Genomic DNA, 16,423 nt, shown 5'->3' with positions numbered 1-16,423 from the left:
CAAACCATTCCCACATGGTTGCAGAACTGAAATCAAGGTAAGGCTCCACAACCTGTATAAAATATTAACTTGCAATAAAGAAAAAAGTGCTAATGGAAGAAAGTTGATTAAAATTGGCAACAACCTGCACAGAAGAATAGGTTCAGCAAAAAGTTGGTGAGAGCCTCAAAAATCTAATATTTGACCAAGAAAACTATTATCTTACCCTAATGACCGGAATACTTAACAAAGGAAAGTTTGTTGGGATGTTGATGTGCCCCAAAAATATCAGACTTGTACTACAAGGTGATGTTAATTTGCCCAAAGAGTATAAGAAATATACCAGAGAAATTGAGATGTTGCTTTGTGTGATGATAATGAGCCTAAAGAGTATCAAAAAAATGTCAATTTACCTTCAGCAATCGCAAAGAGAAAATAGAATGAACAGTCCTACAAAGAAGGGGAAAGGAAAGAGTAGAAAAGACCAAAAAAGAAAAGTAGCCAAAGTCAATACGTTTGCGATAAAGAAGCTACTTTTATAGTTTATTGCAAAAGATTAAAAAATCTGATTTCATTAAACAGAGAAAACTCTCTGTGGAGAGCAGGGAATGAGACGTGCCTGTCGTAACAAATGACAAGAAGCACACATCTAGCTAAATCAAACTTAGAAGAAATATTTTGACATATCATATTTAGTTTTTTACACATAAGTATGATAAATTTAATTTAAATATTGCTATCAAAATGCATAATGAATCAGATAATATTAATTCCCGAATAATAAATGAGCCTTAGACATGCAAGTAGAATATAATCCTGCACATTTCCATCATGATTTGGGACGGTAAAATGTATAAATAAATTTAATATGGTATCAAATGAAGATAACTTAAGGACAGAATAAAGTCATAATAAACTGCATCATAAATATGGAATGATTATTATGAACACCAGCATGCAATATTTAAAAAAAAAGCATTTGCCTAATATCTCTTAATATCAACAAAAATCAATAAGCGCCAAATTGTTCCATTTAAAATTTTCATAAATTGCACTGTAACACAGTTATAAATTCCAAAACTCTTTGCATAAGAAAACTGCATCCCAACGTTCTGTCAATTCACAAGTTACCTGGTATACATGCAACTGGCCTCAACATACTTAATCTATAACCTTTCCAGCAACCAACTGCTGAAAACACATTACTTAAGAACAATTTGACAAGTATTAAAAGGAAATATGGCTATGCCAGGGGTCTGAAGAAATAGGATTGTAGTGCATGAAGATAACTATAAAATTATAATACCAGCTATTTGCAATTTTGCACATCAACAAAGTAATTTCATATTTAGAAAATAGACTCAGATGATACTCTGTCAATAATTAGTGACAAATGCATCTGCAGGGTTTTATGAATGCATTTTGTAGATCCATATTCACTGGCAAATGTCCTCCTACAGTATGATTTTCAGCTTGAAGAAGTCAAATTTACCAAACTTTGCATGCAACTCTACTTGTGCAAACATGTAACCATACTCCTCTTTTACATGAGATAGATAAAAGGAATGACATCTAATCTCTACCTAGGCAACAAACTCGTATAATCAAAGTTCCGAAGAAAACTATAGACAGATGAATATTCTGCTCATAATGGACAAAATGTTTGGAGAAGATTTTGCATGAGTAGCCCCTTCAATAATATCCATCTTGGTAGGACCACAATTGGCTTGCATGTAGCTCAATAAATTAGTTATCTAGAACATTACAACCGAGCATTGGTCGTATTTGACGACCTGGCTCAGAAAAAATCCGGAATCAGCGTAAAGATCTTTTGCTCAATGGATCAGTGGACGAGGGTTGCGTGGCCTCACCGGGGTCTTCGATGGGCTTACCCTGAAATACAGAGACAATAATGTCCATGAGTTTTAAATCAAATAGAATGAAAAGGTCTCTTTTTGAATTTGATTCAAGATTTACCTTATGGGCAGAGACCCCAAAATTGCACCACTACAGTTCAATGCAGCCATAGCACTCTCCGCCTGTCATAAAAGAGAATGTTTTAATTACAAATCTAAAGTTTCCAAATAAGAGTGAGACACAGACAGACAGCGTAGAAATTAAACTATAATCTGAAACAACTATTCTGAAGCCAGGCAGATTGCTCTACACAAATAGTGACAGCATATATACTATCTATTGCAAACATAATGCTCTACACCTCAAACAAAGCATATACAAGCAGGTGTTGGTTCTTCAACGAACACAGCTAGCAAAGCAGGTTACTTAACACAGATAGTTACAGTTACTTAACACAGATAGTTACAGCATATAACCTATCATATTGCAAACAAAATACTCAAACACAGCATCTATAACAAGAGGCTCTTCACCGAACACAGGTAGCAAAAATTTGATTTATTGTTATCCCAACAAGCAGATATTTGTTCTTCACCAAACACAGGTAGCAAAAACATGATTTATGGTGTCATTGCAAAATACTGGAATTGCTAAGATAAAAGTGTCCAAGAGGGAGAATGAGAGTAGATATGTATCCAATAAGTTAACAAGGCCATCAACGACAACACTAGTAGGCAGTGGCATATATAACTGGGAAATGTTTCTATTATGAAACATTTACCAACTGCTGTCTTCAATCATAATCTTAGAAAGGTGTAGTTCTACAAGAAAATACACTAAATTAGACCAACTCTCCTGATTTTCAAGGATAAAATGAGGTTGTACTATTTTGAAACCTTACCCTAGTGGTATACAAGATCATAACTTCATTTATTTTCAGTTTTTTACATCCAACTCACATAATGTTTGAAAGACTGAAATTGATCTATGTTCACACAGTCAAGAGCATAATTACAGTCGTCCTGCAGGGTCTGGCCTAAATCACCTCAGACCTGCATTTTTAAACCATCCTAGATCAGTCTGAAATACTGAATCTATCCTGGCACCTATTTAATACATTCTTCTTTTTTATAAGTTACAATTTGTTTTTCTCACAAAACCATGTGCCATCCAACTACTCTCAGACATATATACATCTGTGTGTTTGAACTGGACTGTCCATCCAAAAGATAGAATTCCCCTTCAGCATGTAACTGGATCTCAAAAATTGGTAACTATGGTCAAGTGGCAACATGGAAATCTGGTTTACATGTTATCATAGGATATCAAAAATTAGTAAAATAGCTAATGTTCAAGGGATGATACGGCTATTTAGGAACCAATAGATCAACAATGAATGAACTTCAATGGACTACAGATTATTATTTTATATATGTATTATCAGGAATTCAAAATTAAAAGCAACATCATTTACCAGATAAACTACAAAAGATTTAAATGCTGTTTGCAAAGAACAATAGGAAACTCTCTAATGCATACACTTAAATTATAAATGCCAACATAAAAAATCGAACTAACAACATAGTTTATCTTCAAGGGACTCACAATTTAAGGACCAATAGTTCAACAATAAAATACTTGGATAAGACTAAAGATTGAAGTTTATTGTCAGTAATACAAACCATAAAATTTTAAATTTCTGCAAAGAATTATAAAAAACCCTCATATACATGCATGTACTAAAACTAAAGAAAAACCCTTACAAATGGTTCCAACACTACACCAAGAATTAGGACCCAACAATCATTTCCATTAATCATTAAGGTGGGTGGCTGTGTGGAAGATGTATTATGCATTAGGATGATTGACTTGAATAAACTTATCTAGACTCAGAATTTATTAAACCCATGCATTATCAAATGATCAATGGTAAAGAATGCAGAATACTCTTTTCTGAATGTTGGGTGATTGTCAAATGTTGCAGATTGTTCAGGTGAAATTAAGTGTATTTCAGTCTTCCCATTCTATGTTTAGTTTACCTGCCTACTGGAATTTTGACACAAAAATTGGGCTTGGAGAATTCAGATCACGATTTCCAAATAGGACCTACCACTGAAATAATGAGATACATAAAAGATAGGCCCAAAATGATAGACATTATAAGAAAGGACATCATAAAAAAGAAAATCCCAATTTGAATCAGTATTTCCAAACAAAAATAAGACCTGAGATCAAATGGAGATGATTGTTTTAAAGACACAAACATAAACACTAATTAATTCGTAATTCTCTTCCTTTATAGGAAGGGTAAGAGTAGCCAGAGGGAAAAGCATCCATAGAGTAAGAGACCTGTTTGTGTTCAGACCATGCCTAACAATAGATAATCTTGGCACTCTACTGTACGAGCGACTGTGTGTGTTCACATGAACCTAAATATAATATGCTGGCAAAACAATCTACATTGTTGGGATCCTACTTATTGTATTCTTAAGATACTATCTACATTTTCTTAAAACTTCTTCCCAAAAGTACCCCCTTACCAGAAACATGTCCCACCATCCCCTGCCATCCCCTTTTCCCTCTGGCTACTCTTACCCTTCCTATAAAGGAAGAGACCTGTTTGTGTTCAGACCATGCCTAACAATAGATAATCTTGGCACTCTACTGTACGAGCGACTGTGTGTGTTCACATGAACCTAAATATAATATGCTGGCAAAACAATCTACATTGTTGGGATCCTACTTATTGTATTCTTAAGATACTATCTACATTTTCTTAAAACTTCTTCCCAAAAGTACCCCCTTACCAGAAACATGTCCCACCATCCCCTGCCATCCCCGTCCCCAAAACTTGGGGGAGCATAGACAAGGATGCAGCTATTCTGGCTCAAAAAATGGACTAACGTACCACGGAAAGCCAATAACACAAAAGCTAGTCACGCATTACACACCGTTGATCGTGCAAGCTACGGCTCCGATTTTCCAAGCAATCAATAACACGATGTACGACTGCACTGTTTTGGAGCCAGTTTAGCTTCTGCCACATAGACAATAACATTTCCCTCATGTTGTCATATTTGACCTTAACTTTTAAAGAACTTCAAAATATGTACGTTGGGCACCACAATTAGTCTTTGCATAATAAATTGTGCATGCTTTTATGCAAACAACTTAATATGTTGAATATTTTTGTTCTGACATCATCACCATAGTTACTGTTTCATGAACCATTACTTTAATGACCTTTCTCTACTGTATGTGGTTAATAATCACAAGGCATGAAGACCAAAAAAGAACACCAGCACTCTAGGCATTTGTTGGTATAAGGAAGGAACAATGATTACTAGAAAATCCACCACTTCAGACTTTTCGCTCTCTGGCTTCTTTACCAATTGCAAAAGCTTTAGTTGTCAGTAATTGAAGTTTTTGCAGTGTCGAATTGTTTAGATATTGTATTTTTGTGAGATTTCTCACAATGTGGAGTAGTTTCATACTCAAGTCATCACCACTACAACTATTTCAGAGAGTAGTCATTACTTAAAGCGTTTGTTAGTATGGGGGAGGAACAGTAGTTATTAGAATATCTGCCACTTTGGCCTTTCACCCTCTAGCCTCATCCCAACTGGCATGACTTTTGGTGCTTTTACAATGAATTACCACCCACCACATTCAAATGCCTCTACTGTTTATTCAATATAAATAAAATAGATGTAAGCAGCTTGCTCTCATTGTTCTTGCAACTAGTATAGATACCTTAACTACATCTATCTATAAAACGATGAGAAATATCAATATAATTAATAAATTCTATATAATTATAAATTATATATATATTATTTTATTATATTAGATCATTATAGCTAAAATTTAATATAGTTATTATTCCTAGTTTGTATGTGTGTGTGAAGGGTATTTAGATATTTGAATTATATCTTTAAAATTATACGGTTGGTAAAATTTTAAAACAGAGTGATAGTATAATGTAAAAGATACAATATATAGCTGCTCATTAGTAGTGATGCATAAATGGCCATAATTTATGTCGGTGAGTTTTTGTTAACACGCTTACTCCATTACAGTCTATCCCCTTGCTGTCATTGTAGTTACACCTCTTAGCATAAGGAATATTTCTCAAGTTGACATAGACCACTATATCATCAAGAAAAATGGCACTAAGAGGCTGAAATTCTTCATATGCACCTCAAATAATATTGGATAGACACATTACTTTCTAGATCATGAGCATGCATAGCAGTGTAACAATGAAATATGGAAAACCATACACACATGAAACCGCCCAACATAATTTTTTCACTCTAGGGCCACATCCAGCATAGAAATATTATTACAACCCTATCCTGCACCAAAATAGTTTAGCCAGAAAAACTATTTCGTCTCTGGACTAGTCACAGGGAAAGCCAACAATAGCTCCAACTAAAAACAGAGGATGGTTATATACCAGTGAGGCACATGAAGAGGATGTTCATCATCTTGAAGATCAAGGGCAGTCAGGGATTTTAGGATCCATATCCCATTAGTTTTTGACCTTTTGGGCACTCTTCTTGCTTGTGTGGCACAAGACAAAAATTAGATTAACAAATAGATTCTCTACCTTAATTGATCTTATCCTAGTGTGCTTCACTAAAATAATGGGCCTATGGGTTCTCTGGTCCCTTTTTGTTGCCAAAGATCTCACTACTTGTGAAAGAACAGGGATTAGCATTTGCTGCTCTTCAATGCTTATTCCATGTATAATCTGTTATACAAATAGGATACAACAATCTCTTATGATCTAAAGCTGTAATTGCATTGAACCTTTCACAACTATTGATAGTGATATTGTTGGTCCTTTTGAGTTGAGAATTGCTACAACCATGTGTTAGTTGTCTTACTCTTATGTGATGGTCTCCAATTTTGATCTACATCAGTTCTGTGTTTTTATTGAGTGGCCCTTCACTCAAAAGGCTCCTTATACCTCTCCTTATATGGTTCAAAACCTCAAAGTTTAACCCATATTTTGTTTACATCTTTTGAGTGCTTGTTTTTCAATTACTTTAAATAACCTAGGGTCTGTTTGTCCTAAAATTATCTAATGTGACTAGATGCATTTTTCAAGTCCCATTGATCTAGTTTAATTGTTTGTGGACATTAATAAGTTTGTTTGTTTGTTTGTTTATTTTTCTATCTCCAGCCATATCTGCCTGCAAATAAAATCAGCACCCTATTCCATGTAAATTAATATGTAAGGATTCTACACAAAGCTAGTTCATTCCATAATTTCAATAGGACCCTTAATATAGCAGTCTTTTACAAAGAAGACGTCCCAAAGTTCCTTTAATGTAGGGAAACAGATGAAAACCTTAAAGTCCTATTTGGCTGCACATGATTGACACATTTGGCAGGATATGCAATGTCACATCAAATTCATCTCAGAATTTTAATTGAAAGCACCATCCGTTATAAGGTTGAGATTTTCAAATAGATTTTACCATCCCTAATTTTGGACCATAGCTTATTCAACAGCCAATTTCTCCATCCACAAAAAGAATCTTAAAAACCTAATTTTGAAGTCTAGTTGTGCGAATCTCTTATTCTTCAACAAATAACATCATCGTTAAAACATAGAAAAATAAGTATAATTTTGATGATGATCTACGATTGTTTCTACCTATCCTTGGGTAGGGTTTCTTTACTATAGTTTTGGATTCCTCAATAATCCCTACTAACTTCTGCATATGTTTCCAAAGCATCATTTTCTTGACAATCCCTAATCAGAAAAATTCACAATATCCCAAAGTTGTGGAATAATTGAGTGGAAAGCCACTATACCCTCTAATTTATTTATGTACATCAGAAAAGAAATCAAATGCAATTCCTTTTATTTGATTTTAAGGATCCAACTATCATCTCTTCTTGATGTTGTAAGATAATTTGAGAAGCCTATTCCAGTTACAACAAAGATTCCATGAGAAAATTTTGCTAGTCTCTCTTGGCCTCTTCATTTATCTCATGCAAAATAGTCATCTTTCAGCCCTCAAATATAAATTGTGAGATTTTGCTAATAATTGTTCTTCAGATCATGAACATGTGGGAAGGTGGGTACTTAAAACCATTCTTTAGACAATCAATACAGACTTTTCCTTCTAACTAGTTCGTCCCTTTTCTCAACATGCCCAGCTCGCACCAAGGATCATTTCCAAGCTACAATAGTCCTTAACACAGACCATTCATTTGTACTGCAATTACTTCATCTCTTTCCAATTCCAATTCAGAATATCCAAAGGTGTCCTACACACTATATAGAACCAAATTATCCATAAACTCAAGACAGGGGAATGAAAAAGAATAAAGGGGGCAGTAGTTTCAAAGTTCAAAGTGAATAAGTTCTACAAAGGTAACGGTTGAACGCTTATTTCTCTGAGTATAGCGCTCCTACCACTTCTTGCTGAGATACTATCATATCACATATTTGTTGCTAAAAGTAAGCCTTGGCTATGTTGTAAGTCTTAAAGACCCACAGAATAGCTATAGCTGCTTCTAGGGTGTAGAATTCTTATGGTGTTAAAAATCATAGAAGCTTGTCTAAAAAATGCTTTGGCAAATTAATATGACGAAAATGTATTGAACTTTGTGTTCCAGCTTGAATGAGATGCATTTCATTCCATAGAGGGGGCAGTAGTTTCAAAATTCAAAGTGAAATAAGTTCTACAAAGGTAAAGGTTGAACGCTTATTTCTCTGAGGAGTATAGCATTCCTTCCACTTCTTGCTGAGATACTATCATATCACATATTTTTTGCTAAAAGTAAGCCTTGGCCATGTTGTATATCTTAAATCCCCACAGAATAGCTATAGCTGTTTCTAGGGTGTAGAATTCTTATGGTGTTAAAAAATCACAGAAGCTTATCTAAAAAACGCTTTGGCAAATTAATATGACGAAAACGTATTGAACTTTGTGTTCCAGCTTGAATGACTAGCATTTCATTCCAAGATTCAGCAAGATAGACTGAAACCCTTCTGCTGGATCTTGCTGCAAATGTTCTCTGGGGCTCATGGCAGATAATCATGCCCATGGATTGAACCATAATCATACATTAAGAGAATAATCAAAGGTAAATGGGAAGAAGACCAAGAAACTCAATCACAAACCCTCATGTCAGGTCCCACAGCAACTTGTCTGTGGGCTCAAGGCAGATAAATGCTCTTGTGGATTAAAGCACGTGTTCAAGACACAGTAAAAGATCAATTGTAAGGCCAGGGAACTCAAGTTTCAGTTGTCAAAGTACAAACCAGAAGAACATAGATTGTCCTTTAGTGCCAACGGCTCACTTGAAATCTCATCTATTAAGGAATCCCCCTCCCCCTCCCCCATCCAATTACAAGTGAGAAATGTTGGACCACAATTATTATATGTTCTCTCTCTCAACCCTCTGAAATTATTTAAGTTGTTACCCCTAAAGGTTAAAAGCATAGTTACCTGGATGTGGAGGTATGGGTACTGGTTCAGGGACGGGATTCCAATCAAACTAGGGCACAGCAGTAAATGAATAAAAGTACAGCCACAATAACAGAGGCTCATTTTACCATTTTAAGCTTTTTCGAAAGTGCAGATTAATGTCAGGAGAGTTGTACAACAATTGCAACCAGTTCGCAGAAATAAATCAACATCATCGAGCTTAGAAACATGCAATGAAGCAAACACTTTGAAGGAGAAAATTCCTAAATACTTAAGCCAGATACAAATTGAAACAAATTATAAGACCAAATACTAGAGTCTAGGAATTTCTACATAATTAGGACAAAGGCTTATGCATGGACCATGTAGGCTCATCCATTTGGATCATCTAGGATCCTCCATAACACATCCATACATATGAGATGTTACAATATTAAGGATAATAGATTAATAGAAGGGTGATTAATTATGACAGATTTATCGATTATCAAAATTAAAGAATTAAGTACTATTAGACTTGAAGAAGTGGAGAAGTCTATTAATTCTGAACTAGAGGGAATGAGAACAAATTTAGAAAACAAGCAGGTTGCTCCATTGCAAGTGGTTGGTGGTCTGAATTTTGGCCAAGGCTTTGCTAAATATTTGGCAGAATGCCCTAAAATGTGTAAATGTTAAAAAGTCCATTAATACAATTAGTGACATCAAGTATTTCCAATTCATTTATACTTATAATGCTTCTTCAGAGACTGCAGAGAATGTTGTTAGAGAAACTATACCTAATTACAATGAAGCGAGTAATTTATTTTGGAGACATGTCCAGACCACTTTCAGCACCATGTGAATCTTCTACAGGATGTCTTTTCAACATTGAAAGGCTAAAACAAGTTGTGGCAGAAAAAAGACAATTTGCTACGTTCACATTCCCTAGAGTTTGAGCTTGTACAAAAAAACTGTAAAACAAGCACTAATCTTGCTTCATGAAAATTAGTACAGAATGTTCACAGAATCTTATAAAATATAGTCCTAACTGACAAAGGTGTTTTTCTTTTTATATCAGTGTTTATGATATATAGATCAAACTTGGTTCGGGACTATAATTGCTGGTTTGAGTTTAAAAGGATCTCATATACATTAACAGGGGATGAATAATCTAAATTAAAACAGGTTAAAACCCTTAAATCTCTGGGAAACATCTCTAAAATAGGATTTGCTATAATCTAATGATGTTCTCGGAATTTTTTTAGTACATGCTGTCTTTGGCAGCTCTTTTCAGACTAATTTTCACTGCTGCCCAGCTGAAGGCTTATTATTCATCTATTATTAGCTTTAACATCTGTCTTGATGGATACATTTTTTATTAAATAAATTGTACATCTCACCTGCAGACTTGCAGTAGCCTCTACAGTGCCCAATTCATGTTGTAACTTACATGTAGCTCTCAAATATATGGGGTCAATGAATTATCCCTTACAAAGAAGTAAATTTTAAGAAAGCTGTTCTTATGTTAGTACTTTCCCAAGGAATCACAGTTCATACTATCTCACCCTTTTGAGGCTCAACTTGAAAAAGTATTCTAAATTCACATTTATCAATAAAATGCGGTTGAAAGCATTCAGAATTTTGAGGGTAAAATTTTATGCTAGCATACAGAGCTGATGTTTAGTAATTTCCAAAGGCAGAGTTTATGCCTAGGTCAACTCTTTTAGGCAAAACGCATGTGATGCAAAACAAGTTGTTTGCAACTTTGTGAATTAAGAAAAAATAAAATTCCTAAGATGATGAAAACATGTTAACATAAGAAACCATATAACCAGAAGTCTAAGATGAAGGACCATATTTTACAATTACTAGGGAGTAGAGCACTTACAAAAACAAACTCAACAAAGGAAATACGAGTTAGATGCTGATAATCTCCCAGCAGTCGTAAACGAGAAACCTGATAGAGGATATAATCATATAAACATTTCCATCACCTAGGTGCAAAGCCCTTATAAAAGCAATCTTAGGGAAATAAACAAGACTGTTCAATTTCTAAAGACATAACCAAATGTCCTACCGGTCCACAAAGTGTCTCAAAGAATAGTTTAACATCTACTTGAGAAACCTGCAAAAAAAGTTGTTACAAGAATATCAAAGCTCAAATTAAAATTTTAATTGGGTGCAAACGCTGCCTCAACACTGCATGGCTACTCATTAAGAATATAATTTGTAACCAACAGAATTATCAAAAGGTATTGATTTTCACCTTCTTGTCTATATTAGTACAGTAGATGGTCCGAGCACATAACTCCCGTTCATCTTCAGACTGCAAAATACAATATGAAATGATTAGCAGCCAACTTCGAAAGAAGGTCCTGATTTATGTTTAAAATTAAACCATTAAGCAAATTTGCAATATAAACCAACTCCAGAACTCATCCTCAATCCACTAACAAGGTAATGGCATGCCACAGCACTTACAGCAGGAAGAAATGTTGGATTCACTGGAAGAATCGCAGTTTTTGAAGGGAGGACCCGAAGTGGATAAAATCCAAGCACTGTCCCAGAAAGGCTAAGAGCTCTTCTAGCACTATCTGTACATTCACATGTGCCATGAGTCATGACCATCAATATAAGGACAAAATAAGAAGAAAATTCATTGCACTGCTGTAGGAATAAGTCCAACTATCTGTACATACTACATACCCTCATCAATGAATTCTACAAAAGCAAAACGAAGAACCGAATTTGGATCACCACAGACACGACAATCAACCACCTGCAACTAGGTAAAAAGAATGCAATTTTAGACTTTTTTTCCCTGGATTATAAACTGAAATAGATAATCAGAAAACAAAGAGATGCTTAGGTTAGATGGAGATAATCACCTGTCCGCAGTTTGTAAACAGGGCTGCAAGTTGCTCTTCAGTTACCTTTCTCAGGCCATCACAAGCATACAAAAAATAATGTAAGGTTATTTATCTCAATGAAATAAAAGCTTTATTGAGCATCCAATTTCTTTACTTCTACAAAATACATTTTAGGATTTATGTACATGTTCTTTTTCAAAAAGTCACTACTTTTAGTATAAATTCAAATCTACTTTCCCACCCACTCCTTCCCCAAAAACATAATAGAAAGAACTATGGATTCATGGAATTATTGCAATGCTTGAGCTGATCATATATTGATGGAATTATTCAACGATGAAGCAATACACTAACCAGCTGATCAATGTCTGAGACATAGACTGTTTTCCTAATACTCTCTTCACGCTGTGCTCTGCTTATTCTGGAGTTTGTTCGCCTTCTAGCCTGATTGTAGCCATTCCTTCTCTGTAAAATGAGCAGATAAACTGAAAAGTAAGTAAAAAAAACAATAAGCCTAATTCGAATTTCAAATACTACATTAGATGAGAAAATCCTTTCAAGTTATCTGGTTTGTCATTGGCCCATTTGCATAGAAAGTGATCTCAATTCTACTTTGACATGTTTATTCTTGGTATTTGTTGCTGGAAAATTTTGGACCACAGGCAACTGGTTATACATGTCCTCATTATAGTAAGCCCATGGACTAATAAAGTGTTATAGCAACTTTAGTCACAGATTGCTAGATCAAGAGAATGGAATACAGAATTGTATTTATTGATTAAAAAATCTTTCAGTACTGTATTAATAATTAGTAATTACTGACCAAAGCATTCCAGAAGAATTGAACATATCAGATTGTGTCATTTTCTTCTAGTTATTCATGCATTAGAAATACAGTAATACTAGATGGTGTAAAATAAAACATTATGGCAGCGATTTTAAGGATTTAGAAATAAAATAGTTTTAATTTTTTAATTTTTCTTTTATAAATGTGCAAGAGTTATTCAGTTCTAACTATTGTCATATTAAAAAAATTATGTCTCGTTCAATTTCCTCCAACAATAAAATTTATCATAAACAGATTTCTTGTTGAGAGTCGAGAAAACAAAAATAATGGTTACATGGGACAACCCACTTATTGCCACATACATTCAGTTTGACCAGGTAACACGTTGTTCAGAACATCAAAATATAATATAAAGCAGAAAATATGTAAAACTCCCAAAACGGAAAAGACTAATTGAATGGAATTCCATTTTATAGGGAGTTAGGGATGACAGATCAATGGAGAGAATTATTAAGGGATGGATATTTCAAATGATACAAGAAACAGATTGTATTGGTCTTTTTCATTTTCTTTAAAACTGATAGCTATTCACAGACTGGAAATAGCTGAAGAGTGGTGTGGGTTTTAAAACATGGTGGCCCTTGCAAGGTCCATTTCTGGTAACATAAGTTTCAGATTCTTTTCACATTTCATGATGTCATTTTTACATGTGAAAGTCACTATTCAATCTAACAGTGTAAAATGCTTCATATCGTCAAATTTAGAAAAGCACAGCCCCTTAGAAAGCCAATCAAAGATTCTCAGTAGTCGAGATACTAAGGACCATCTTCTAAGAACCTCTCCAAAATGTCCCAGAATATGACATGGTCTCTTTATCCGAAGCAACCTAGATTCAGATCAAAATTAAGATGCATAACAAAGTCCCTATAATAGTATAATCTGCATCCTAATGTTCCACCCAAATGCAATAATTATCACAATTTAACCCAGAGGCTAGAGTAGATTTGGAAGGTAACGTACGAGACCATTAATACGATGCAATGCTGCAATCCTTTAAAGTCCCAAAGCCTTTTGTAATTGATTTTAAACATACATTGACTTCTCAAATAGAGAAAAAAAAACACAAAAAATGGCATATTTTTGTCTAGATTTATCCCAAAAGTAGCAGCTTTTACCTGCCCATCACCAGAAATTACAGGGAGCTACGTCAATTTATCTTAAACGTATAAAGATTCATCAAATTACAAGAATTTGGTTAAATGATCTTTTATAACAACCAAATTGAGCTGTAAATGGAACGCTTTTCTCTAAATTTGCCCAAGTTTCTTGCAAGAACATAAAAACCAGATCTTGCACGTACATAATCAATAAATCACAAGCTATAATATGCAAAGTTCCGTCAATCATATGCATAGCTCAATCAAATTAAAAGGCATTGGTAAAAACAATCTCCACATTTGTAAATGGCATTTTGATGGATCTGTCATATACATCAACAGCAAAAAAATTTAAACGTAAATTTGAACTTTTATCTCTGAAATTATCCCATAATTTTCGGGAACAACAAAAGCAACGTCACCTACCCGTACATTGCCGTTGCTCCCCCCATTTTTCTTGGGCCCAGAGACGCCATTGGCAAGCGAATGCGGAACGAATTCCTCTGCCATAGGATTCAATTTTGAAAGAATGTCTGCCAGCTCCTTCATCTGCCTCTCATCATATCCATTTTGCCGTTCATTACCCTCCCCATTCGTCTCCCCTCCTTGAAAATCATCCTCCTCCAAATCAACCCGAATCTCGCCATTCTGATGCACAGCACCGCCATTCTCTCGCACATCCGATCTCGAATTCTCGTATTTCTTCTCGGTATCCTCAACCTTCTCCACACTCTCAGAAGACCCTAAATCCTCCATTGTCCCAACAGAACCACCATCAACCGCCACGTCCATCACCAAAAAAAACGACAAAAACACCAACAACAACCCCCAACGGAAAGAAATCCCGATCAAATCACTCCCCCCTAAAAATCACCAAAATGCCTCTGAAATCCACGAATCCTAGACTGTTTTTAACAAAATCCCGGTCCATCTGCAGCTAAAACTCCACGAATTTCAAATCAGATATCCTCCTCGCATTCAAGAGGGTCCGCATTGTCAAAATTTACATCGAAAATGGGAGGGCTGTGATCTGAAAACCATGGATCTGCGTGTTTTTTTGTTTTTTTGTTTTTTTGAGGGGTTATAATGCTTAGCTCACAGTTTTCTATTCCCGTCAGCTCTGCATGTCCTCGCATGTCATCGCGTTAAATATACTATCTGCCAAAAAAACATTTTGAGTTAAAAAACCCAAATTTGATTTGTTGAGATGAAAATTTATTACGTTTAAGAAAAAATTTAATGTATAGCCGCCTCTAAGCTTTGGATTCTGAGGCCTAACAGAACCAGAAATTTAATATTTCTTGCCTTGTCGTGTAGTGCACGTATATTGCCTGTGTCTACGTATAAAGTGGATTTCGTCGGTTGAATTTTTATCATTTTCCTTTGCCCTTTTTTATTAAAATTTTTTTAAAGCCTCTTGGATAGTTTTTAACAATTTGCCTACCCTTTTCCTTACAATATTAAAAAAGCTAAAAGCTCTAATCATTGTGGATCAATGATATAAACATTGAATTCACAATGTGGTTAGTTGGGCTTTTTGTATTAAACAAAAAGGGGGGTGAGCATGGATGGGCTGGTTATTATTAAGGCATCATTGTTAACAATTCATTTGGAATGTCTATAAATTTAATCATTGGGATTGTAAGTAATTGTGAGGTTGGTTTATTTTTTCTTTTGTATTGTTGTTTAATATTATTTTATAGTACAAATTCGAATTTGATATTAATTGTGTTTATAATAGAATAGATGGTACTTCTTAATCATAACAGCGAGCCTTTCAATATAAGAAAGTGCAAGTTGAGTTGGTGCAAGTATAGAGTAAGTATTTTCATTTGTAATGTGTTAATATTTGTAATGGAATAAATTTGAATTACATAAGTTCGTTTTAAGCTAGTTAAATGAATGTGATCAAAAAACATATTGTTAGTTTAGATTAATTGGTTAGGACATATATAATTGCAATAAATGTATAAAAATTAAATGTGAAGATTAGAGGTACTTAACTATAAAATGGATGGTAGATGTGTAGAATTAGTTAGGCTCTATCCAAAAATTAATGTCCTTGATCTATTAATTTTCTCAAGTTTTGTTTTGTCTCAAAAATTTATAGGGTTCAATCTTTAGTGGTTGATCTCAATTGACATGGACTCTGATTTAACACATGGGATTGATCTATGTCACATGGAAACAATCTAATAAATCATATGCTTAATAGGTTGTTTAGCTTCACCTTTTTTATAACTAAATATGTCAAGGTGTTGTCTCTAGGTGTTTATAAAACTAATAGGTGAATGGGTTCTCCTAGTTCAAACCCCTTTTGGCAAGTTAGATTAATAATGA

General features: G+C 34.5%; 1 protein-coding gene across 2 annotated transcripts; it reads right to left on the bottom strand.

Moving 5' to 3' along the window:
- Nucleotides 1–1,307: 1,307 nt before the first annotated feature.
- Nucleotides 1,308–15,304, bottom strand: LOC131065851 (polyadenylate-binding protein-interacting protein 11). 2 transcript variants are annotated; one of them, XM_058000493.2, is made up of 10 exons: nucleotides 14,510–15,304; nucleotides 12,494–12,604; nucleotides 12,158–12,202; nucleotides 11,976–12,054; nucleotides 11,751–11,863; nucleotides 11,536–11,595; nucleotides 11,347–11,394; nucleotides 11,158–11,226; nucleotides 1,957–2,018; nucleotides 1,308–1,872 (listed from the first exon to the last, which is right to left on the bottom strand). In XM_058000493.2, the coding sequence occupies exons 1-10, from the start codon at nucleotides 14,873–14,875 to the stop codon at nucleotides 1,815–1,817; spliced, it is 1,011 nt and encodes a 336-aa protein (XP_057856476.1). In that variant the 5' UTR covers nucleotides 14,876–15,304; the 3' UTR covers nucleotides 1,308–1,814. The 2 variants fall into 2 exon arrangements, with proteins under 2 accessions (XP_057856476.1, XP_057856477.1); XM_058000494.2 differs by having other exon boundaries at nucleotides 11,976–12,048; nucleotides 14,510–15,302.
- Nucleotides 15,305–16,423: the final 1,119 nt, after the last annotated feature.

This window comes from Cryptomeria japonica, chromosome 6 (assembly GCF_030272615.1).
Source record: "Cryptomeria japonica chromosome 6, Sugi_1.0, whole genome shotgun sequence".
Lineage (NCBI taxonomy): Eukaryota > Viridiplantae > Streptophyta > Pinopsida > Cupressales > Cupressaceae > Cryptomeria > Cryptomeria japonica.
Note: the sequence above shows the minus strand (reverse complement) of the source record. Positions and strands in the feature narration are given on the sequence as shown.